This window comes from Falco cherrug, chromosome W (assembly GCF_023634085.1).
Source record: "Falco cherrug isolate bFalChe1 chromosome W, bFalChe1.pri, whole genome shotgun sequence".
NCBI classification, from domain to species: Eukaryota; Metazoa; Chordata; class Aves; order Falconiformes; family Falconidae; genus Falco; species Falco cherrug.
Genome location: NC_073719.1, coordinates 4,056,174 through 4,081,219, shown reverse-complemented (window position 1 = coordinate 4,081,219; position 25,046 = coordinate 4,056,174). Strand labels below are relative to the sequence as shown.

Genomic DNA, 25,046 nt, shown 5'->3' with positions numbered 1-25,046 from the left:
TGCTTCACACTCTAGAGATTATGAAACTCCATAGGCACATTGGGTTTTGACATTTATTCACTGATTATTGGAAGTTCTACTTGCCTGTCTTGACACATAAGAGAATCTGAGTGCCAACCTCTTGCCAAAGCCACACAGTGATTCACACACTAGACATTTCTTTACGTATCTTCTCCAAAGGCCTCAATTTATAAGTCATTTTTAGAGCACATCTAATTAACCGAGTTCCACATGAGGTACAGCAATAGCTACTGGTCTATTTTAAGAGTTGGCTGGTGATAGCTTGCTTTTTTGCATTTTTATAATATTGCAAGTTTTAGAATGCAACACCCAGAGTGCAGAACACAGCTCTGTGCAACTCAGGGGTTTCAAGTCTCTGTGTCTCCTGCTGTTCTACAAAGTGAACTGATCACTAATCTGTAGACTACTCTTGCAATGGCAGGCAGGTCCTTTCAACCTTGTCTCTTTTCTGTTTGCTTTTCACGGTATACTCAGTGTCTGGGAAGAGGAGACTGAGTGCAAGCGATTTTGAGCACTCAGCTAGGAAGAGGCACTTGCTTCTAGAGCCTGCTTAAGTCTTATGCATTTTATATGAAATATTTGTGGGAGGAAATACATGCAACATTTAATGGAATTTGGACCAGAACTGAGGAGTCGTGATCATGATGCCAAAGACCTGACATATTCATTGTAATTCTTTTTTGGTCTCTATTTAGCATTAATATTTAATTTTTTTCCAGTTCAGCCAGAGAGATAGAGATCTTTTTTCTCTTCCCTCCCTCCTTCCCCCAGTTTTCTAGTAGGCAGGTACTTAGGGTACACAAGATTTGGGGTTTAAGTCCCTTCAGCATGAGGACTGAACTTTGCTATTCTGTATGAGAATTCTGAACACTGAACTATTGTAGATAAGGAGGCAGTACCTTGACAGGAAAGGCTAGAATAGGGCAGGAAAGGAAAGGTTAGGTTTTAAGGAAAGTGTTTATATATCCACTTTGCAGTTCTGGATTATAAAGTCCAAATGGAGGACCTATATCTTTGCAGCCAAGTTTAAGATCCGAAATCTAAGCAGAGATAAGATTTAGGATAAAACCTGTCCATTCTGTATTGACTAGTTTAGGTGACTCCCACTGAGAGATTTTCTTAAAGATCTTCTTTTGAGGTATCTCAGAATCATAGAATGGTTTGGGTTGGAAGGGATCTTAAAAATCATCTAGTTCCAACCCTCTTGCCATGGGCAGGGACACCTTCCACTAGACCCACTAGACCAGGTTGCTCAAAGCCACATCCAACCTGGCCTTTGAACACTTCCAGGGAGGGGGTATCTACAGCCTCTCTGGGCAGCCTGTTCCAGTGCCTTACCACCCTCACAGTAAAGAATTTCTTCCTAATATCTAATCTAAATCTGTCCTCTTTCTGTTTAAAACCATTACCCCTCATCCTATCACTATACTCCCTGATAAAGAGTTCCTCCCCATCTTTCCTATAGGCCCCCTATAGGCTGCTATAAGGTCTCCTTGGAGCCTTCTCTTCTCCAGGCTGAACAACCCCAACTCTCTCAACCTGTCTTCATAGGAGAGGTGCTCCAGCCCTCTGATCATCTTCATGGCCCTCCTCTGAACTTGCTCCAACAGGTCCACATCCTCATGGCTGGGGGCCCCAGAGCTGAATGCAGTACTCCAGGTAGGGTGTCATGAGAGTGGAATAGAGGGGGAGAATCAACTCCCTTGACCTGCTGGCCACACTTCTTCTGCATGCATCCCAGGATTCAGTTGGCTTTCTGGGCTGTGAGCGCACATTGCCAGCTCATATTCAGTTTTTCATCCACCAATACCCCCAAGTCTTTCTCCTTAGGGCTGCTCTCAATCTCTGCCCAGCCTGTATTCCCATGTTTGGGATTGCCCCAACCCACAGGCAGGACCTTGCACTTGGCCTTGTTGAACTTAACCTCTCTAGCCTGTCCAGGTCCCTCTGGATGGCATCCCTTCCCTCAGGCATGTCAAGCATACCACTCAGCTTGCTGTCATCCACCGAAGAGGGTCCCCTGTGGAGAGTCGGCCAAGTCACGACAATCACACCAATATGGCTACATGCCGTGCTCACTTTATTAAACAAACAGGTCATATTTATAACTTAAACCGACCGCTCACACGACTCTACACAAAGGTGATTGGATAAAAGTCTCTGGCCATGTGGGCGTCCCTGTTGCTGATTGGTGAGCATGCTGCAGGCGCCTGATCAGAGTGTGCCGATGAGAGTGTGTTGATTTCTCAGTTCCCAGGACTTGCTCTGCACCTGGCTTCTTGTTTGTGCATAGCTTTTTTTCTTTCTCACACTGCTTGTTCCCAGGACAATTTAAAGTTGCTCTGCAGCTTCAACTAACAGGCCTGGGTTGTCCAACCCAGACAATGGTAACATATGTCCTCGGTCCTCTAAAAATCCCTCTACAATCCACAGACTTGCTGAGGGTACTCTCACTCCCACTGTATATGTGTGTGTATATATACACCTTTACATATGTATAGGGTATATTGATACCTTACATAGTACTGTGGAACTGCTTTAAAGTGTCTTTAAGTTAGGTAGAGATGCTTCAGAATTAGGCATACAACAGTAAAATTTGGTTGACTCAAGTAATTTTCTGAAAATGAATCTTATGGGTTTTTCTTTTCCCCCCAATTATATAATCACCTGTTTTGATGGGTGGAAGGTCTTCGATGTGCTACCTCTTGAATTTTGCTTCAGTTCCACATAGTGTTATTTCCCAGATAATGTTTTGTTTCTGCAGCTACTTTCATATTAAAGGCAGTTCCACTCTTGGCAGGTTTAGCATAATCTGCGTGTAGGATTTGTGACATCAGAAACTGATTCTGATTCAAATACTGCACATATGCTTATGGGATAAAGGTTAACATGCCTATAGGGATTTCTAAAATTTTGCTTGCAAAAACTCCTGCTAAACTGTTAATGTGGGACTGATTTGGGAAGGTCTTAATTTTCTTAGCCCTTGTCTCTTCACCATTTTGCAGTTATGCTGGTGTAAATGACAGTTAATAGTAGGAAAAAGGAAGGAGAAGATGGGGGGAACCAATATGAAGAAAGAGGACAAAAAGCAGAGGTCTTCAGACCTGCTTCTTTTCAAATTACTGTTTTATTATCTGCTTGCTGTTAGAATGAGCAGAGGAATGATAAAAGGAGGAAAAACAAGAACTGTGTGAAAATAATTAAAATTTAAATAGGAGAGAAAAGCATGCACTGTAGGGAAGAGGGTACAGTATTTCTATCTGAACCAATAATCTGGTTTCTGTGTAGTACAGTAAAGCATTTATCTTCCCATATGTTTATTGAGGAAAGGTATTCATTGTAGCTCAGTGGTCTGTAAGTGAGGTGAAGAAAGACTATACTATGGTTGTATTAACAACAGAGTTCTACTTTTAATTTCTGAATTGCACACTCAAGTTTGTTTCATAATAATGTTACATGTGGCAGACCTTTCTACTTTGCAGCAAAGTGCTTTTCTTAAACCTAATCTAAAGACTTTTTATATAAAAAAGTAAATAGTAACACAGTAGCCTAAATATAAATAGCAAAGGAAATCTGCTTTTATCAAATTAAAACTTATAAAAACTTTAACTTAATAAAGCAATCATCAGTCACCTTGCTTGTATTTCTAAGCATTTTTAAATTATCATTATAATCTTGGGGAAATTGTGATTATAGTTTAATTATAAGAACATAAATATATTCTAATTTCCATACTAGCATTTCTGTCACATTTATTGACTTTTAACTGAGATTTTAATTATTCATTTTTATAAATATTTTTTTAGTGCACACCAAAGTGTGGCCCAGGATTCAAACACCGAATTGTTTTGTGCAAAAGCAGCGATCTTTTAAAAACCTTTCCAGCCACACAATGCCAAGAAGAAAGCAAACCTCCAGTCCGCATCCGCTGTAGTTTAGGTCGATGTCCTCCTCCTCGCTGGGTTATTGGAGACTGGGGACAGGTAAGATAGTACATATAAGTATTTATTGCTGTTAGTCTCCTACACATTAGTACCTCTAAGGATAAGATGTTGCTGGACGTGGATAAGAGATGGTTCCCATGACTGAAGCAAAAGCTTGTCCCCTGTTTGTCTCAGATTGATATGTTATTTTGAATGATAGTTGTCTGCTGAACTATAAAGGATTTGTTGACAGTATTCTAGTTTCTACTGGATGAGTTCTTGTATGCATTTTTGAAAAAATTAAATAGTCCTTATTACAGCTTTTTAGAAGGGGATTTGGGGATACAGCAATGTTGCAAGGTTTAGTATTTTTAAAACACATTTAACACAGTTGAGAAACATAATGGAAATACAAAGGCAATTAAAATTTTACTAAGGTATATAGCCACCCAAAAAAATTTCTGAGATCTATATAATTTTATATAAAATACACTTAATTGCCAGACAGGCATCTAAATCGTTACAGCACATGCTGAATGGTGCTGCCATTATGCAGAGTTTCTAAATAGGATATACTGAATTTCCTTCTTTCATTATGTTTTTGCATCTCAATTATGATTAGTGGCCTGTTATTAAACAATAATTTGATATTTCAGTTTCTAAGTTTCCTGTGCCACTAATGAAAATAAAACACTTTAGCTTAACTAACCAAGGGACAATAATTTGTGGTATTACAGTCTAATTGACTTTTCTTTTATGCTAGTTGTCCAGGTGTGCATTTATCTTAAATTGATATGTCCTAAAGCCACTGTTTAGTTATAGAACTTTTAAAATATTTTTAAACAGCAAAGTATTTTTGTCTGAAAGATACTTTCCTTTTTCCACAAAAAGTCTTCTAGCAGATTTGAATTCTTGCTCTTGATTTTTTTAGTTTGTTCTAAAGTAAATGATTTCTCTCTTGAAAACATGCACTTAAACTATGACATGATATATGAAATAGTGTAAATTATATTCTCATAATTCAAATCCAAATCGTTCAGGGAGATAACATTGCATTATGTTTAATTTTCTTTGAAAGACAAGTGGTTGCATATACTGCCAAAAAAACCCCAAACATCAAAGCTATTTTATGAATATTATTTTATGTATTAAGCAAATCTCTTCACATGCTTTTGTTTTTTTAATTTGTGTATGTTTACTGTTCCTGATTGCTTTCCTGTTATCTTGTTTTATATTTAAAAATTGGATCCAAGTTGTTTTACTTTTTTATCTCTTATTTTTAGTGTTCTGCACAGTGTGGTCTTGGGCAACAGATACGAACAGTACAGTGTCTCTCATACACTGGACAAGCATCCAATGAGTGTCCAGAAACACTTAGACCTCCATCAATGCAGCAGTGTGAAAGTAAATGTGACAGTACTCCCATTTCCAACACAGAAGGTAAGTTTGCCATTATAATATAATTTATTCTGGAAAGAGTAAGGTGACATGGTCAGTATTAGTGCATTAATTTATTAGTGAAAGTCTACATTACATCATCTCAGACTGTGAATGAATTTTTTACAATTATTTTCTAATTAGTCATTGTAGTTCAAAGGTGAAGTCAATAAAAACCTAAATACAGGTTCTTCATTTAAAAAAAAAACACCTTAAAAATATATAGCCTAAGTCATGGAAAGAATACTATAATTTTGTGTCATTAATTTTCCAGTCTCTTTATTGGTTCAATGGAAATGTCCATCATAGCAGGGGGAGCATTATATACTTCTCATCCACTGAACTGTTACCTGCTCCATCAGTGGTTAACATAATACAGGGGCAAAAATATTTGATCATTAGTTCATTGACAGACTGGGACTACAGATTTAATGCTACACGGTGCTACAAGCCTGTTCTTATACATTGACTTACTTCTCAGCTTCTTCTAATTAACGTTTAATTTCTTGGATTTATAACGCTTTTTTGGAATAATTACAGTATTTTTACATGATACAGCCTAATTTAATCAGATTATTAACTAACTTCATATCATATTTTTACTAGAGGATATATTAGATAATAATGTCAAAGAATCATAGAATCATAGAATGGTTTGGGTTGGAAGGGATCTTAAAAATCATCTAGTTCCAACCCTCTTGCCATGGGCAGGGACACCTTCCACTAGACCAGGTTGCTCAAAGCCACATCCAACCTGGCCTTTGAACACTTCCAGGGAGGGGGTATCTACAGCCTCTCTGGGCAGCCTGTTCCAGTGCCTTACCACCCTCACAGTAAAGAATTTCTTCCTAATATCTAATCTAAATCTGTCCTCTTTCTGTTTAAAACCATTACCCCTCATCCTATCACTATACTCCCTGATAAAGAGTTCCTCCCCATCTTTCCTATAGGCCCCCTTTAGGTACTAGAAGGCTGCTATAAGGTCTCCTTGGAGCCTTCTCTTCTCCAGGCTGAACAACCCCAACTCTCTCAACCTGTCTTCATAGGAGAGGTGCTCCAGCCCTCTGATCATCTTCATGGCCCTCCTCTGAACTTGCTCCAACAGGTCCACATCCTCATGGCTGGGGGCCCCAGAGCTGAATGCAGTACTACAGATGGGGTCTTACCAGAGCGGAGTAGAGGGGGAGAATCAACTCCCTCGATCTGCTGGTCATGATTCATGCTTCTTTTGCATGCAGCCCAGGATTCGGTTGGCTTTCTAGGCTGCAAGCACACATTGCAGGCTCATGTCCAATTTTTCATCCACCAATACCCCCAAGTCTTTCTCCTTAGGGCTGCTTTCAATCCATTCTCTGCATAGACTATATTTGTTCTTGGGATTGCCCCAACCCACAGGCAGGACCTTGCACTTGGCCTTGTTGAACTTCATGATGTTCATGAGTTGGCCAGGCATGAGCCAGCTCCTTACTGACAGCCATGCAGCCTCATTAGCACACTACTTTACTTGAGCTAATAAGTCCTATGAAGAATTGAGGGGAAAAAGATATATAGCACAATCTCTTCCAGTAGATACAGTTCTCAACAGATTGCCACTTAGCACTCCATGTTTGCTTTTGTCCCATATTGAAGGTATTTACTGGAAACCACTGGTTATTTGTAAGCGGTTAAGTGGCTCAAAAGTAATGTAATCTCAAAGTTCATTTAACAATTTAAAATGCCTACATCCCTTCAGAAGGAACCTAGTTGCAATCCATGAAATACTAAGGGTGCCCTATCCCAAAATTAGACAAAAAAATTGTCTTCAAAGTATTTTTTTCCTATATTTTGGCAAGCATTTCTTAAATATATATCCTAAATTATAAACATTTCAAAGCTATTAAATGCTGAATTTAAGAAGCGCAAACTATGAGTGTTTGCAGAATAATGTGCATGTATTGCACATTTTTTGCTTATACTTTTGCTTTAAAAAAATCCTCTTAGGCACAAGAGGAGCTGACATCTCTCATGTTTGTAAAGTGTTACCCTTTAAACAGGGAAGCATTTTTTTTCCAGCATACTAGAGATGATGGAAAGCTTTTAAGATTTCAAGAACTAACTAATCCTAAAGAGCACAACTATTTTTTGAAAGATAATACTTTCTAAGCAAAAAGTATTTGAGTTCTGGTATTTCCTTGTGGATGTATTTGTGAAAGGAGTATTCAGTGCCTGTATGTATGCATCTGTCTCCATGTACAATGGGATGTGAACTGTGTATCTATATTTGGATTTCAGGGAAAGATTCAGACCTCTCAGAGGGAGTGTTCTGCCCCTTGGGAGTCCATGTGTATAGCAGAGCATATCTGCTTGCACTCAGAGACTTTGTCCATATGCCATCTAGTAGAACTGCTTTGTGCTTTGGGCCCCACTGTGAGGCAAAAGCAACTTCAATAACAGTTCATTGTTTTGCAGCAGGGTCAGACTAACTGAGGGGATTCCCTTCCCGTTTCAAACCCCAGTGAACCTCCTGGTTCCCTTCACTACCAAATTCCATTGCTTGCAGCCTATGAGACCCATTTATTGACTTCAGGACAATTTAATTTTGGTAACCCAAAATAAGTACATACATGTCATTCAGAAAGCTTGAGCCACTCAGCAGTATAATGATTGTGTTAGTAAAGTTTAAAAGCACTCTCTTGGGGAAAGTAAAGGTTTACATAAAATGAGTCAAATTTGTGGGGATATAGAAATAGTAAAAGAAAGTTACAATATATCTTGTCACATTTTACATCTGCTTTAGCTCTTTGTTTTCTTTAAACTCTTTGTTGGAGATTTAGAATATTGTAGACAAGGTTTTGACAGACTGCTACTGATGAGAGTAGCATTACATTTGTTGTTGGAAGTGAACTACAAGCAGCATGTCCCACACAATTTGAAATATATTTGGAATGATTTTATTCTCTTAAGAGTATGTGTGTGTGTGTGTATGCTGAATGTAGACTGCTAATGGCCATCTGAAAGTTTACCTGAAAAATTATTTTATCTATTTTTATGTCATTTCAGTTTTCCTTGTATTTTTTGATATGTCTTTGCAGTCTCTTTAGCTGAAGGCACAGTGACATTCTATGTTTTTATTACTATAATGTGATACTTAATATCATAATATTGTCTGATCTGGCCACAAAGTTTAGGAGAGATTAATGCATGTAGATTATTTTAACTTATTAACAGTAGTTACTAGGAACAAAAAGGGTTCTGCAAAACCTCTTCTATGCAACAGTCCTATGAATAATAGATATGGTAGCTGATGGCATAGCCTATTTGAAAATTGATTGTTAAAACAGAAGTTGTGGGCAACATTCAGACTATTGTCTCACTGCTGTCCAAATGGCATTGGCTGAACAGGGTCCAGTTTTAGTCAAGAGGAAGAATAACGTAAAGAAATATGAAATAGGATAATTTCAAATCCTACTTTTATCAAAAATGAAGTTAGTGACTTTACCTGTATTTAACTAAATACAATGTATATGAAGGTTGTTTTGGGGATTGAGTGAACTTTTTACATTTCATCAAGATCAAGTGAACTTTTTTTCTCACTTCATTCACACCATCTGTCTCCTATATTCCCAGTCTTCACAAACACAAGGACCTGAAATATTTGTGAAAGATCCCTGACCTCTTTTGGGAAGAGTTTTTGATATAAAATAGTGACCATGTGCAGTTGCTGATAGAGAAATATGTCTGTTTCAACAGGTTACCCCCAACGTCTTTTCTACTAACATCCAAGTCTGTTTCCAAATTGAGAATTAAAAAAGTAGAAAAGTAGTACTTAAAACATTGAGTAGATGGAGTAAAAAATTACAATGAAAGCACTCTATCTGTGTTAATTAAATGAAAATTTACATCGTTTCATGACCTCTACTTGTCTAGCTAGAAGCACGCACATTGCCATTATTGGAAATACCGTTCAGTACAGACCCTTAAGTTCAAACTCACTAAAGCTTTCCTAGGTTCAAATACTAAAAATTCTCATCTGCACATAACTTGCTACTACAGTATGCTTGCAGCATGAACACACTGTCCATAACTACCTGATCTGGAGCAAAAATATTGTACTAGGAGGTCATATGTAGAAGGAAGACAAACGGGAGTAGCTGAAGGATTGTACATTATTATTGTGTTTATTTCACTATTACTTTTTTCTTTTCCTACCAGTTCAGTGTGTTGTCTGTTGTCTCTTTCATGTTTGGTTTACAGACATCTTGGGAGTCAAGAACTGTTGTTCTGTCAAGCCTTGGAGCAACAGCATCCTAGCCTCTAGTCTTCACTTCCAGATATCAGATCAATACAAAATATGATAATAGTCAAAGTACTGCTAGTTTCTCTCCATTTTATTCACATTTTCTTTATAGCTGTTGTAATTTGAGAAAGATTGTAGGAGGAAGCCAGTATCAAATGCAACCTTAAAACAGTAAAAATTTACAGCATTCTTTTGAGACAAATTATTTTCTGAGAAATTAATCTAATATCATTCTTCCCACCACTTCATTTTTGCAATTCAAACTTGTGGGTTTTGCTTTTTCTCCATATACATCTCTTCCATCTTCCTACGCATGAAGCAAGGTTCCTTGCCAAAGTCCTATTTTAATATCAGTCTGAAAGAAACTGTGCAAATGGTTTTAACTAAAAAAACCCTATCAGGCATCTATCACAATGTTCTCTCCAGTGTAAAGCAAATCTGCAGTAACAACATCTGAGCTGTAGAACCTGAGTGTACCATTGAGCTCTCAGATACAGCCATATCTCCAGCTATAATCAGAATAAGAACTGGGCATGGACCAAACTATTCCATTCCATATTCCCACCTTCTTTCGACAGAAAGGAAACTGAGCCAGAGGAGAACCACAGCATACTCCATCAGTGCTCCTGTAATGCGCATCCACAAGTTACTTTAGATACAATCTGTGTGGGATGGAAAAGAAGTAAACCTGCCCGTTTTAAACTAATTGGTTCTTGAAGCCAAGCACTGCACACTAGGCAATCCCTGATTGGTGGTCAACTACCAGCAATTAACAGCAAGGTGTTGCCTTTCCTTGGCGCCATCCTTTGCGCCATCCGTCTCCCACTCCCCCGTGCTCTGCAAACATGCCCCATCATGTTAATTGTTGTCTAGACAAGCTCGAGCACATTCCCCTCAGCTAACTGATTGCCATGCGTGGTCCTAGTTTCCAGCCCGCTCCTGCATCTCCCCCTTCCTGTTGCACAAAAGAACCCCTGAAACCGAGCAAAAACAAGGCACAAGTAATAGAACAAATAAAAAACCAACTAAGACATATTATCAATGTCAAAATAACCCACTGTCTTTGTTCCGTACAGTTTTACAATTTCCCCTTTTTGTATTTGAACAGCTAGTACCAGGTTTGCCATGTCCCGCAGGGCCCTTGCAAACATGACAGCAACCAAGGCAATAGCAAACAAACAATACTGCCAATTGAGTGAATGGATGCCAAAAAAAGGCTGAAATTTTCTCAGATTTTGATAACATGTCGCTGCAATGGGGCGCCTAAAATCCACGCAGCACATACCATCAAAATCCTCACAGCCATGTCCTTGAACCAACAACAAAAAGCAGTGGCAATTTTGACCCACATTCTTAACTGCCTACCAAACAAGGTGATTTAACTCTTTAATGCTTTCCCTGCTGTTACTCCGGATAAGAGAAGAACCGCTGCGACACGTTCCCATCATAGCCTCCTACTACATTAGCATCTACAGAAAGACAATTATCGACAAAGTGCAAACAATATCAGCTTCTTTTGGATTAACATTATACATAGGTGGAAAGGCACACCAAACAAGAACTGGTTCAGTCAAAAAGTTCGAAACATAGCATGCCTTCTCTGAACATACCTCTGGGGTCATTCCCTTCATTCCCTCTCTTTTTTATGCAAAGAGAGACACTTTTACCATAACAGAGAAGCCCCTATTTACATCTCTGAGCCCAGACACAAACCGCAGCTGTATGCTCCACCAGGCTCAGGGCAGAAATCATTCATGTAGTTACATAGCTATATATCTCTACAAGCATGCAGACACCTATTACACACTAGATAACCATGTTTATCTTTCCTATTCTCCTTCACAATACCTAGTTGTTCTCTCATTATGAATCCTCCCTTCCCGCACTGCTTTGCTTAACTCTTTAACAGCCTCGTATTGCACAGGCTGCCACTCTCGAGGTTGATCTGTCTGATAAAATACTGAACATGCCCTAGCGACTCCCAAAACCCATCACTGAAGTGTTTCCCACTTGCATTCCTGCCACCAATCCCTCAGAGCCCCTTTCACCCTTCCCAAAAATACAATCAATGCATCAGGAGAGACGAGGGGGTGGGGGAATGGTCTAGCTCCTTTTCCAGATCTATAGGACCTGGATCAAAAGGTTTATCAGTGTCAATAAAATCATTGTCCGAGTTGTCCTGTTCCCGTTCTTGGTCCTGTGTTGTGAGGGTCGCTGCAATCAGTGACAGAAGCTTTGGGGGCAGAGGAGGTGTGGACGGAATCGCCATCGCTGACGGTGTCTTGAGAAGAGTCGCGCTGTCGGTGGAATTTACAGCTTCCTCTGGTTTAGCACCGATAGTAGAATTAGTCCACACTTGGCAAAGAGTAGTCAGAATTTGCCACCAAGATGTTAAATGCATTCCCGACACGGAGTTCCCCTCCGCGGCAGCATCATACAATTGGCTGCTGTATGTACACACTTTCATTCTTTCAAAGTCTCTAAAGTTTCTTGGCTGCTCACCTGTCTCGATGAATACAGGTGTTATCCTCGGGGTTTAGGTTGTCCGCCTGGTTCAGACAGCAAGACGATCGTTCAGCCAAGCCGTCTCCTCCGGAACGCAGCCCTCTTCCACGAGCTGTCTTTTTTCCGTCCTTATTCTTCCAAGGCCTCGGAACACCACCACAGGGGTCACCATTTGAGGAGACTGAGGCACGGACTCCCTGATCTGACTAGAAGACCCTTTATGAGTCCATATACGTCTCTTTCTGGGGACGAAGCCTGGTTCCCCATTACGGATTTCCCACAGCTCACCTCTCAACTCCGGAGGGATTTCTGGCCGGCTCCTCCTTCCTTTCAGCAGATCATTCAAAGTTCTGTGGGATTCGCTGCATGTCGCTCAGATAGGCAATTCGAGAGCCCTTCACGTTAGATCCTTAAACGCATCACGTCGGGGTCACCAATTTGCGGCGAATGAAGAGACGGGACGCAGCTTGATGCAAGCAAATGTCAATTTATTGTACAGAAGCACGCGTTTTTATACACTTTCAGAAGCTGCGCGTTTTAAACTAATTGGTTCTTGAAGCCAAGCACTGCACACTAGGCAATCCCTGATTGGTGGTTAACTACCAGCAATTAACAGCAAGGTGTTGCCTTTCCTTGGCGCCATCCTTTGCGCGTGCCATCCGTCTCCCACTCCCCCGTGCTCTGCAAACATGCCCCATCATGTTAATTGTTGTCTAGACAAGCTCGAGCACATTCCCCTCAGCTAACTGATTGCCATGCATGGTCCTAGTTTCCAGCCCGCTCCTGCATAAACCTTCCTCTTCGTGGTTGAGCTCTTGTTCTCCTTTCCTGGAAGTGTTACCTGCCAGTATGACAAGGGTTGCTGAGGCAGTAAGCCCAGCATATAGGGAAAACACAAGTATGAATAAAAGCTCTTGCATGTCTATTACAGGCATAAAAATGGCTTTTCCTCTTGCACAACAGACAGCATGGATGTATGGAACCAAACCTAAAGTATAATCTACCATTCAGCCCAGTCATTTAACTCACAATGTTGGTGCCTTTATTTATAACACTTATTTTCTCCACCCCTGTTAGCTGCAATGCATATTCTATTTCAAGAATTCTTACAAATGCACGGGCATGGTACCAAATAGTGCAAATCCTGTTAGATTTTGGATAACCACTCATGGATGAATAAAATAACTCCTGCAAAAGGATATAAAAGTATTGTAAGAAAAATGACTCTTATTTCCTAGCTGTCTAAAGTGATCATTTATCCCAATAAATGATAATTCTGTCAAGACAAAGTGGGCATACTTCTAAATGTCTGGGAGAGAAGCCCTGCAAACATTTTTATGGATTTTTAAAATATATTGTGTGCACTAGGCTGGACTAGAAAGAGTAGTTACCAAGAGGGCAAGGTGGATGGATAGAGAAGCAGCATGCTAAATGTCAAATTTTCTTTGAACTTTAATTTTTATTTGTGATTTTTTCTCTTTTTTTGCCCTTAATTATTAGAGTGCAAAGATGTGAACAAAGTGGCATATTGCCCACTGGTGTTGAAGTTCAAGTTCTGCAGTCGAGCATACTTCAGACAGATGTGCTGCAAGACCTGCCAAGGACACTGACCCACAGAAAGCATGAGAATGTGCCTTGTTATTATTGTGGGAAAGTGTCCATCCAAGAGAGCCACACAGCAGAATGAAACTGACGTCCTTGCAAATGCATTACCCTGTGGAAAACGCAACCACTGGTCAGCCCCAGCTGACAGATTTTCAATATTATTTTAACTTCTGTGAAGTGGGATTTATTCATCCAAAGTGCTGGACACAGTATAAGGAGGGCATGCCAAATTGGAAAGATCCACACAGCACATAGAGAATAGCTTACTGTGGAACATTTGTGTTCTTTTGACTAAATCAAATAGTCTGTTTACCTCCATTGACCATTAAAATAATTTTTATTATGGACTTAGCAATGACACTGAATCCATTTCTATTTAAAACTTTTTAAAATGTAGCTGTTATGACTTGGTCTACTATGGAAGTAAAGAATCATCAACAAATATTAAGTCATAGCTTAAAAATGTTAACTATTTTATCTCACAACACAGCACCACAATTTAAATCATAGAATGAGCTTGGAAATGTTATTTAAGGAGCAAAAATTAGAACATGTATTTTTCCCTCATTCCACCTAATTCCCTTTGGAGTAATTCATATTTCCTGAATACTGCTGTGAGCCATATATAAAGCTATGCTAAATAGAACAACCATGAGGGACTTAGTTTTAAGAGGTGCAACATTTATTGCAGTGATGCATGAAATACAAGTGTGCTATGAAGCGAAATGAAATCTGTGTTGCAGGTTTATAGCCATCTTACCATTGTAAAAGTTAGCTGAGATTTCCACTGAAAGGGAACATATTTCAGTATCATGGAGGAGGCAGACTCCAATAATGATGAAGACCATATTGCCAGCTCCTTCACTACTACCATACAGGTTACTTAGAATTTTCACTTTGACTCCAGCTCATTTTTGTTTACAACACCACCCACAAAGAAAATACAACTTTGTGGGCATCTAAATCTGGTTTACATGTTACTTTTGATTCTCCAACACCAAGGAGTTCCAGTGCAAAAGATAAGCCTACTGTGTAATAGCAACAATTCTTTGCAAAGCTGAAAGTTAAAATGGATTCCAGATGTTCTCTTCTTTGATACCATAGCAGAAGGGCATTTGTTTATGAGAAAGAATATGTAAATGTGCAGTTCAGGAGACAACATCTGAGTGGGCAAGGATTACAACCAAAGAATAAGAGACTTGTGGAGATATCTAGGTTCTGTTCAAATAGGAAGTCAAAAGTGTGCTTGAGCCAAGAGGCCTGTTGGGCTATCAGGAGAAAGGCACACTGAAAAGGAGTGGCTAGAATGAAGTCTGGCCACCTTCACGGCCAGGTACATATTTAAAGTTGGACCATATGTAAAGCTAGGGAAAGCTTTCAGTGTGAGACTGGAACAAACTCATGCCTCTAGATTAGTAGCTAGATGCCTTAACTATTTTGCTGCCATACTCCACTTATTTCATATTACTGTATTTTTAATATTCACCAAATACTTTGCATTTTTAAACATTAAACCAAACTACGTAGGCAAGTTCCATTCAAGAATCTACCATAAAAAAGTTTAATGTCATGCTCCTCTTCCCATTCATTTTTCAGTAACAGACTCAACAAGGAGATAAAGAAAGTGGGTACTTGTTTATATTAATATATTGTACTTGAAAACTTGCAGTTTGCAGCAGGTACTTGATGAATGTGCTTTTGTGTCCAACTATGCCTCCTTTGTTGTAGTGCAATTAAAATTATGTGAACAATGTTCACATAATGTTACACACGTTACAAATTCTAACTCAAATAGCACTTTTTTAAAAAAGTACTCTTTGTAGTGAAAAATAATTTCAAAATATCATGAGATTGGAGTGTATTGGTGTATTTTACAAATAACAAGCCAAATGTGTTGCACACTATTTACTAATGTAAATTAACATGGAGCAATAGATATTGTTAACAGGACCCATACTATGAAATGCCCCCAACATATTGACAATCTGTCTGTGGGGTTTTGTGTAGCCCATGAGTTCATGACCATTGGATTTCTGTCATCTGCTACCTCTTGCCAGTATTTCCACTTCTATATGCCTGTGACCAGTGGAATTAATTTTCAGTTGGCTTGCATGTATTCACAAATGCTTATCTACTGCTCTCATCACCATATGAACAACTCCTGTTAAAACTGACACCAGTAGATAAAAAAAAACAATCTTTAGGAGCTGCACATATGGATTAAGAGCAGTGTGTAGTCCTTCTCTGTTAAGTGAATCAACTTTCTATATCCTTTTGACAAAACACCTTGGTGCTAGCATACCCTGGTTAGGTCAAAAAAACTATAAAAGGGAAAGGGGTTGCTATGGCATTCTCTAAGCAAGAGGCCTCTTTGTATCAGGTTCCGGTTTTCTCCAGGGCATGATTTTGTTTATCAGCTAACAAGAAAAGGGTTTTCTGTGTATTCAAAAGAAAACTTTTTTCTTTTTACCTCACTTAAGACATTAAAATTGTAAAGAGTATTTCCAAAAAAGCATTTTGCTCTTTTACTGGTGCTAAAACACTAGGGAGTCTGAAGTTTCCTCTGCAACATAACAGTACTGAGATTGGAATTTAAAGAACTCTCTGGAACAACGTTGAATTGTATTGTTAAAAGGAACAAAACACAGAATGTATGTGGATTTACAAACTAAGCAATGCTTCAGACTAAAACCAAAAAATGAAACCTAATTCAAAGAAAAATAATTGGTTTCCATGCCACAGTTCATTGCTGCTGCTACACTGTAGCCATCTATATAATCTAAGCTAAATAGTGTTATATTTTTAAATAGTGACAACAGAACTATTTGTATAGGCTATAAATATGACAAGCCTAGAATCAAATAGTAGAATACTAAATCCAGAAATCCGTCTGGTGCCAGTACTTCCACTGAGAAATACTATCAGCTGAAGATCAAAACAGAAAGAAAATTCTGCAGATTAACCCCTCAAGGTGTATACACCCAAAAATAGTCCATTTTGTTAGAAACTTTGTAATGGAATGAATGTCACATAGATATCTATTAATGCAGTCTGAAATCACCTTTGTATTATTGTGATTAGTTGCTTATTATTTTATACTTGTTATTAATGTGGTACACTGTTACTTTATTATTTTTTGCTTTTGTAAATTATATTCTAATTTATTGTCATGTTTCTTAACACTTCTTCTACATGCATTCTCCTGCTTGTAATGAAAACAAAAATATTCTAACACTTGATGTAGTGAAATTCCACACCAGGCACAGATTTCTGTTTAATATAGATAATTTAGTAAAATAAAACTGCAGCTTTTAAGAATGATACCCATAGTACAGTTGTCTATTCCCTGACTTACTGTTGCTAGAATTCTGTATGCTTAACATTTGCTTCATCAGATGCATCAAAATATATATAAGATGTTTTCTTTCAAGTAACATCTATGTTATGCCAGAATTCTGTCCTTGGCAGCAGCAATGTTTATCATATATAAGCAAAACAAAAAGGAAAAGTCAAGAATGTGATCATGTATATTATTAGATAGTATTTTAGCTTAAGCAGTAAATGTAGATCAAGAATTAAATTAATGGCAGCAAAATATCCTGTACTTCTTGGAATGATTTCATTAACAGCCAGTCAATAATAACAATAACAATAAAATGTCCTTCTTGTATTGAGCTTTTAAGATTTTATCTGAAGGTATAATGTTTTTAAATATAAAAACCAAAGTAATTTCAGAAGACTTGGTGCTTGGGTCACTGTTGCTGGGAGATGCTTCTTTTCTTACCTGATACAGTATAAATATCCTGCATTGAAACATCCGAACAAATCCTATGAAATATTTATTGTTTCTCTAGAATAACAGTTAAAATCTAGTTTAATGAAAATAAGCAATCTACTAATATGAGTAAGATGTTAAAAAAAGTACAGAGAACCTTAAATGTTTTGATAAGGCATTTAATAATTTTGGTTATTCTTTTTTCTTGTTTACTAATGAGGATTCAAAAATCAATAACCTGTTTTAAAGGTACTGATATTTCTGCCTGTGTTTTTTTGCCCTACAGATCAGAAGTTAAAAATAGAATAGTTTTAGTAAATTACATAGTCTGTTAGTGGTTTTCTCTGTCATTGAAATACTCTGTTGACTTTCCATTCATATATTCACAGTACAAATTATTACCAGAAAGCTGAACAGTCCTTGGTTATTTTGCTGACTTTTATTATTATTATTATTGTTGTTGTTATTATCATTATTACTACTACTACTACTATTACTACAACTACTACTAGGAACTAAGATCCAGGACTCTTCTGTGAACATTTACAGCAACAGACTTTGGGTGAGTCCTGTGAGCCTCATCTGGAGTCAGTCAGTCATCAATCTAAGAGTTTTAAAGCTATTACTAAGCTGAAGCTGTCATTCTGTGAGAAGTGATGCCTTATCTGGCCATCTTCCCTTCACCACAAAAAACGATTAGGTGGAAGGAATGGATCATTGCTTCTGTGTGGTCCCTCCAATCTTTGTCCTAGACAGAATGGTGTAAGAGCATTTGCATGCAGTAATCAGGATGGAATCCAAAACAGATTTATAAGGGCTGTCAGCCACATAACAAGGTTTGCTACAGCACTAACAACTTGGTAGCTTCCCAAGTATATTTGGCCCAGCTAAAGGGAGAGTTCATAACCAGTTTAGGAAACTGAGCCACTCAGAATGCAGTACAGTGTGCATTTAAGGATACTGCATCCCTTAAAATGGCATATCAACTAAGTACCACACTTCATTTATTTTCTATTTCTGCACAGGACTGACACGTTCATTGAGCTGGATAGGCTATGGGACACATAGTTTATTCTCATCAAAGGTCGTATAGCTGCCAGTCAGAAGATTATTGACATTTGACCTGGAAAGGATAAGTATGTATTTCTACATTAAGAGTGGGAAGATGCCATTTCTATAAACTGAAAGACCTGTTCAGAGAATCATAGAATGGTCTGGGTTGGAAAGGACCTTAAAGATCATCTAGTTCCACCCCCCCTGTCATGGGCAAGGACACCTTCCACCAGAACACCTAGTAAGATCACTAGATAAATATTCTTACATCTTTAGTAAACCTATTTTAGAATGAATTAATTGGATCACAGCTTGAGATAGAAAAGGAAGTGGTTTGGAAGCTAGAAGTGAAGGCACAGCCCGAGGGAGCTTCAGGCTTCCAGTTGCTGTGACCCCCCAGAGACATCAGATTTGGCCTTGCTGGTAAGGGATAAGCCATGGCTTTTGGAAACTCGATTTCTTCAATGCTAAGCACATCAAAATCACAGTGTACTTGTTTACTCTCCCCCCCCCCCCCGCCCCCCTTGACATCAAAGTCTTAATAACTGCTCAATCTTGCAATGTTTATAACATAACAAAGCTATCATTCATATTATTTAAAAATCCATCTCACAATATGATTTATCTTTTGTAATGAAGATAAGACTTCTGTGTAGGATTCAAGATATTACACCACACCACCCCCCTTGGAAATAGAGTGGTACTGAGCAACACTTTGTGTGCAAGTAAGTTGAGGTAATGGTTCTGCACATGTGGGAATGTCTTCCAGTTATATCTCTGGATATGGACCCTAGAGTTAACTGGAATTTCAGGAGACAAACTTAAGTTGAGGTGCATTTTAAGGTCTTATTGCCACATTTGTTCAGAGGTCAGCTATGCTTTATAAAGCAAATTATTTTACAGAAGTGCAATGCACTTAATATGGTCACTGACTTATAATATCTTTGAATACTGATAAGAGACAGGGTCAGAGCCTTGCACACACGATGTGTGTTTGAAGAGTTTGAAGTCTGTTTCCAGGATGCTCATTTCCATTCTTCACAATTCACACACTGGGGCAGGACTTCCCTCCATCATCATCTTCCCTCTGGTGACTGCTTCTCCTCTTATTGCTTTCACATGTCTGTGGAATCTCATATTCAATGTATAGTATTTCTGTATTTGACCTGATATTTTAATGTGAACGTTATTAAGAGTTTTCACATCTGTAACAACACTGTTGTATGTTAAAAATGCTAATTTTAGGCTGTTGATATAGATTAAAATCAGCCCAGTGGGCAAGTATTAGCTTGACACGTTTAGAGTGGGCAATAAGGAAGGGCTCATCGTTAGTTAGCAGATGTTTCACACTTGAACAAAAAGTTAGATAATGGATGGATGATGTGTATATAGATAAAACAAAGAACTCCAGTAGATAACAGAAACTAAACAACAAAGACTACTAATGTATGCAAAGATAAGCAGGAACTTTAGGTAACTGCCCAAGAAGAAACCAGTTTTGCAGCATTCCATACCAAAGGTGAAAAGTACATCTTGAAGAGGTGCCAGAGGGAGATTATGATAATGAATTCTCAGAAACCTTATGTATATGCATGACTTTATAATAAATACCTGGCTGCTAGGTGACACGGTGTGCAAGTTAGGAGGAGCGAACCCCCTTGCACCCAGCACCGCAATAAACATACCTGCTTTATAACTCTCCTCGAGTTGTAGAGTTCGATTCCACCCGTCAGTTTGGCGACCCAGATGGGACCTTCCCTGTCTGGCTGCGGGACCTGCTGAGGACTTGACTCCTCTGGGTGCCCCGAGATTTCTCAGGAGGACTCCCCTACTCACCCAAATCACCGCAGGGACAGACAAGGACCATCATCGGCAGACCAGGTATGTTGTAATTGGGTTGGGGATACCTGTAAGTCGTGAGGAGATGTACTACGCATGGCAAAGAGCACTGGTGCTCACCCCTGGAAAGGCTGGGGATGGGAATTTGGGTGCTCTCCTCGCTGCGGTAGCGGGAAGGGGCCTCTCGAGGGGTAACTTAGGTTTTCTCCGGAGTGGTGTTTTGGCCATTTTGTTATCTGTTGTAAAATTCGGTACCGTGTATTATTTGAGACCTCTTGTTTATATTTGACGTTCTGGAATGGCATAACGGTGTTTTCAGTTTGGCATTTCCATTATGAAACAGTATTGTTATCTGAGTGATGAGTGAGTGAGACATGCAATTGCGCACAAAGCAAGTGTGGAGTCCGGATCTGCGGTTCTGTTATCCCACGAGGGAAACAGCTGGAGAGGGACAAAGTGAAAGAATAAGACTAGTGTGGGTGGTGACTGAGACACAGCAGAGCTGCGAAGCGAGGGCTGAAACCTGTAACTTGTAACTGTTTTTATTATTTACTGTATTGTATAAAGTTGAAATGGGAGGAGGGGGAATTTTAAAAAAAAGCCCCCTGGGGTGTATCCTAGCCCACTGGAAAGAAATAGGGGGCTTACCTGGAGGGTCCATGAGCAGAAAGACTTATAAAATATTGTAATCAATGGTGGCCTCTTTATAAGCTGGAAGATGGAGAAAAATGGCCTTTTAACAGAACCCTTAACTATAATACCATGTTACAACTAATCCTGTTCCTAAGGAGGGAAGGGAAATGGGACAAGGTAACATATGCCGATATATTTTTCACCCTCCGTAACCACCCTGAGTGACAAAGGAGTTGTGGTCTGATACTCCCTCAGGACCCTATGGCTTTGGAAAAAGAAAATAGAGAGGGGAAAGGAAAGTTAAAAAGGTGGTGTTCAGCATGTAGTATAGGACAAAGATGCACTAGGCTTGAAAGAATGCATAAACCAGAAGAGTTGCCAGAACTTTAGTGACCACCCATAACTAATCAGGAAAAGGACGAAGACGATTCTGGTGATCCCGCCCCCCATCCCCCCTCCCCCCATAGTCCAGTATCTTCCTGAGACTGGGGGAGAAAAGAGCAAATAGTAGTTCAGGCCCCTCTGAGGGAAGTGGTGGGGCCAGAGGGGGGCCCGATTTTGATAAAAGTCCCGTTTTCCTCCTTTGAACTGGAAACCTGGAAAAATGTAGCAAAAAGCTACCGGAGCAACTCTGTAGGGGTGACTAAGCATTTTAATTTTCTGATAAAGAAACATAATCCTGATTGGAGTGATGGTCAATTACTACTAGATCACATGATAGAAACTGAAAAACAGCTAATATTGAAAACGGCCCAGGATCTGGCTAGTGACCAACTTAAAAGTACCAGGGAGGACATAAAAGATCACTTTCCCTTACAAGACCCATACTGGGACCCTAATAGAGGGGCTCACCTGAAGCTGTTAAATACATACAGGGAATGGGTCATAAGAGGAATGGAACAGGCCATTCCAAAAACAATTAATCGGTCATCCCTATATGTTGTTCAACAAAGTCCAAAAGAAAAACTCCGTCAGAATTTTTGGATAAATTACAGGACACTATGAGATGACACACTCCACTAGACCTGGGGTCGGAAGTAGGAATACAGCAGTTGGTGTTTCTATTCATAGGACAATCAGCAAGTGACATTCAGAGAAAGTTGCAGAAGATGAAACCAGCAGAAAGTAGGAATTTGGAAAACTTACTAGATGAGGCATGGAGGGTATTTAGCAATAGAGAAGAGGAGGATCGAAGGAAAGATAAACTAACGTTGTTAATAGCATTACAGGAGAGTCAGTGACTTAGAAATACGGGACCTAGGAGACCATTGGGAAGGGGTTAGTGTGCATGGTATAAACATAAGAGACATTGGAAGAACAACTGCCCAGAAAGAAGGAGGGGCAGAAACAGAATACAGGCTCCTGTTGGGAAGGATTGATGGGAACCTGGGGAATCTACCCTAGCCAATCCACTGGTTATACTTAAGCTAGTGAAACAACAACAGGGAATAGACTTTTTGGTAGATACGGGAGCGACCTTTTTGGTTTTAAACCAAGTCTTAGTGCCTGTAGGTGATGACTTTGTAACAGGTAAGGGTGCTACTGGCCAGAGTGAAAAGGCATTCTTCTTAAAACCCATAAAATATAAATTAGTAAAACAGGTAGGGATACATAAATTTTTGTATATGCCTAACTCACCAAAACCTTTGTTGGGGCGAGATCTATTAGAACAATTGGAAGCGAGAATTACATTTGGGAATGGCAAAATGAACTGGAAGTAGGAAATGAACAGCTGATTGAAATCTTAAGTTTGGCCCTAATAAACAGGAAGTACCCCAGGAGATTAAGGATCAGGTTTATCCAGGAATATGGGCATTAGAAGTTCCTGGGAAAGCCAAAGCTGCACTCCCAATAATTGTTAAACTCAAAATGGGGGCACAACTGGTAGAAGTCAAGCAATATACTCTGAAATTGGAAGATGGAAAAGGAATTCAACCAATAATAGAATGGTTTGTTAAATTTGGGTTACTAGTTGAATGTAGGTCAGAATGCAATACTCCCATTTTACCTATTAAAAAGCCAAATGGAAGCTATCGAACCATACAAGATCTTAGGGCTATAAACAAAATAACGGAAGATTTATACCCAGTAGTGGCAAATCCATATAACTTACTAACCAAATTAGTACCAAAATTGGCTTGGTTTACTGTATCGGACCTAAAGGATGCATTTTTCTGTCTGCCTTTGAGCCCAGAAAGCCAATTATTATTCGCTTTCGAATGGGAAAAACAAGATACTGGAAGAAGGGTGCAACTCACTTGGACAGTGTAACCTCAAGGATTTAAAACCAGCCCTACTTTATTCAGGAGCCAACTGGCAAAGGACTTAGAGCAATGAAAATGCCCTCAAGGAGCTGGAGTGGTGTTACAATATGTAGATGATTTGTTAATAGCCACTGAAACAGAAGGAAAGTGTATACAATGGACAGTTAGTTTGTTGAATTTTCTTGGACTAAACGGCTATCGAGTCTCTCCACAGAAGGTTAACTTACCGTTAAGGGATACAAACTCACCGTTGGGCAACGCACCCTCAGAACTGCCCAGAAAGAACCCATCTGTCAAACTCCCTGGCCCCAAACAACTAAGGAACTTTGCATGTTCCTAGGTATGACGGGATGGTGTCACCTATCGATCTATAATTATGGACTACTGCATCATTCCTTAGCGGAATTTCTGGAGAGCCAGTGTCTCATGACTGCTTGGAAACCATTGAGGCTACATATTCCAGTCGACCAGACTTGAAGGAAGAACCCCTAGAAGATGCAGAGGACTCCTGGTATACTGATGGCAGTAGCTTCATGGGACAAGGAGTGTGAAAAGCAGGATATGTGGTAACTACCATTGACCAGGTAATAGAGTCTGGTTCACTGGCCCCGAACACCTCAGCACAAAAGGCAGAAATAATAGCCCTAAGATGAGCATTGGAACTAGCAAAAGGAAAGAAAATTAACATTTGGACTGATTCCAAGTATGTATTTAGAGTAGTTCATGCCCACGGAGTGATCTGGAAGGAAAGAGAACTACTGTCGACCCAGGGAAGGCAAATTAAACATGCCGAAAAAATTCTCAAACTCTTGGAAGCAATTAAACTACTGTAAAAAGTGGCAATCATGTACTGTAAGGCTCACCAAAAGGGAGAACCTAGGCAATTCGATGGCAGACAAAGAGGCCAAAAGGGCGGCAGAAGGTGGGGAAATACAGGTGCATTCTTTGGTCCCTGACGGTAAAATCCAACCCGACCTAGAACCTCAATATTCCAAGGAAGGCTCAAAATTTGATCATGGACTTGGGGGGAGTAGTGAGAGAAAATAAATGGGTATATACTCTGGAAGGAAAGTTAATAGTGCTGTTTGCATTATTATGGGCATTGATAATGGCAGAACACAGGAAGGCCCATTGGGGAGCAGAGGCTTTATATAAATACCTAAACCAATACATGGTTGCTCGAAACCTATATACTACTATTAACCAAGTAACACAACACTGTGACGTATGTTTGTGAAGTAACCCACAAACTAATTCAGGAATCCAATTAGGACAGACAGGAAAGGGAAATTATCCTGGACAACAATGGCAAATCGATTTTTCAGAATTGCCAAGAAAAGGGGGTTTTGGTGCTTATTAGTACTGACGGATACCTTCTCAGGATGGCCAGAAGCATTCCCCTGTAGAACAAACAGAGCGAGGGAAGTGACTAAAGCATTGTTGCAGGACATAATACCAAGATTCGGGGTTCCTGCGACAATATCCTCTGATAGAGCACCACACTTTGTTGCAAAAATAACGCAGCAAGTAAGTAGACTTTTGGGAATTGACTGGCAGTTGCATACTCCATATTGACCTCAAGCAAGCAGCCAGGTAGAAAAGATGAATCACTTGATACAACTGCAAATAGTAAAACTAGGCCAAGAAGCTGGGCTAACCTGGCCTCAATCGCTACCCCTAGCCCTTTTGAGAATCAGAACAAAGCCTAGGGCTAA

The 25,046-nt window shown here is 39.4% G+C and overlaps 1 protein-coding gene and 1 long non-coding RNA gene across 4 annotated transcripts in view; one reads left to right on the top strand and one right to left on the bottom strand.

Annotated features, from left to right (window-relative positions):
• LOC102057777 (A disintegrin and metalloproteinase with thrombospondin motifs 6) overlaps positions 1 to 17,449 on the top strand; it is a 155,247-nt gene extending 137,798 nt beyond the window's left edge. For all 3 annotated transcript variants that reach the window (XM_055698088.1, XM_055698089.1, XM_055698087.1), the window contains 3 exons: positions 3,828 to 4,004; positions 5,228 to 5,384; positions 13,663 to 17,449. In XM_055698088.1, the coding sequence (XP_055554063.1) occupies positions 3,828 to 4,004; positions 5,228 to 5,384; positions 13,663 to 13,772 (444 nt within the window). In that variant the 3' untranslated portion in view covers positions 13,773 to 17,449. The remainder of the gene's footprint in view (positions 1 to 3,827; positions 4,005 to 5,227; positions 5,385 to 13,662) is intronic.
• The window catches only part of LOC129734535 (uncharacterized), a 51,511-nt gene that overhangs the window by 17,508 nt on the left and 8,957 nt on the right, over positions 1 to 25,046 (bottom strand). The gene's annotated exons all lie outside the window — the stretch shown is intronic.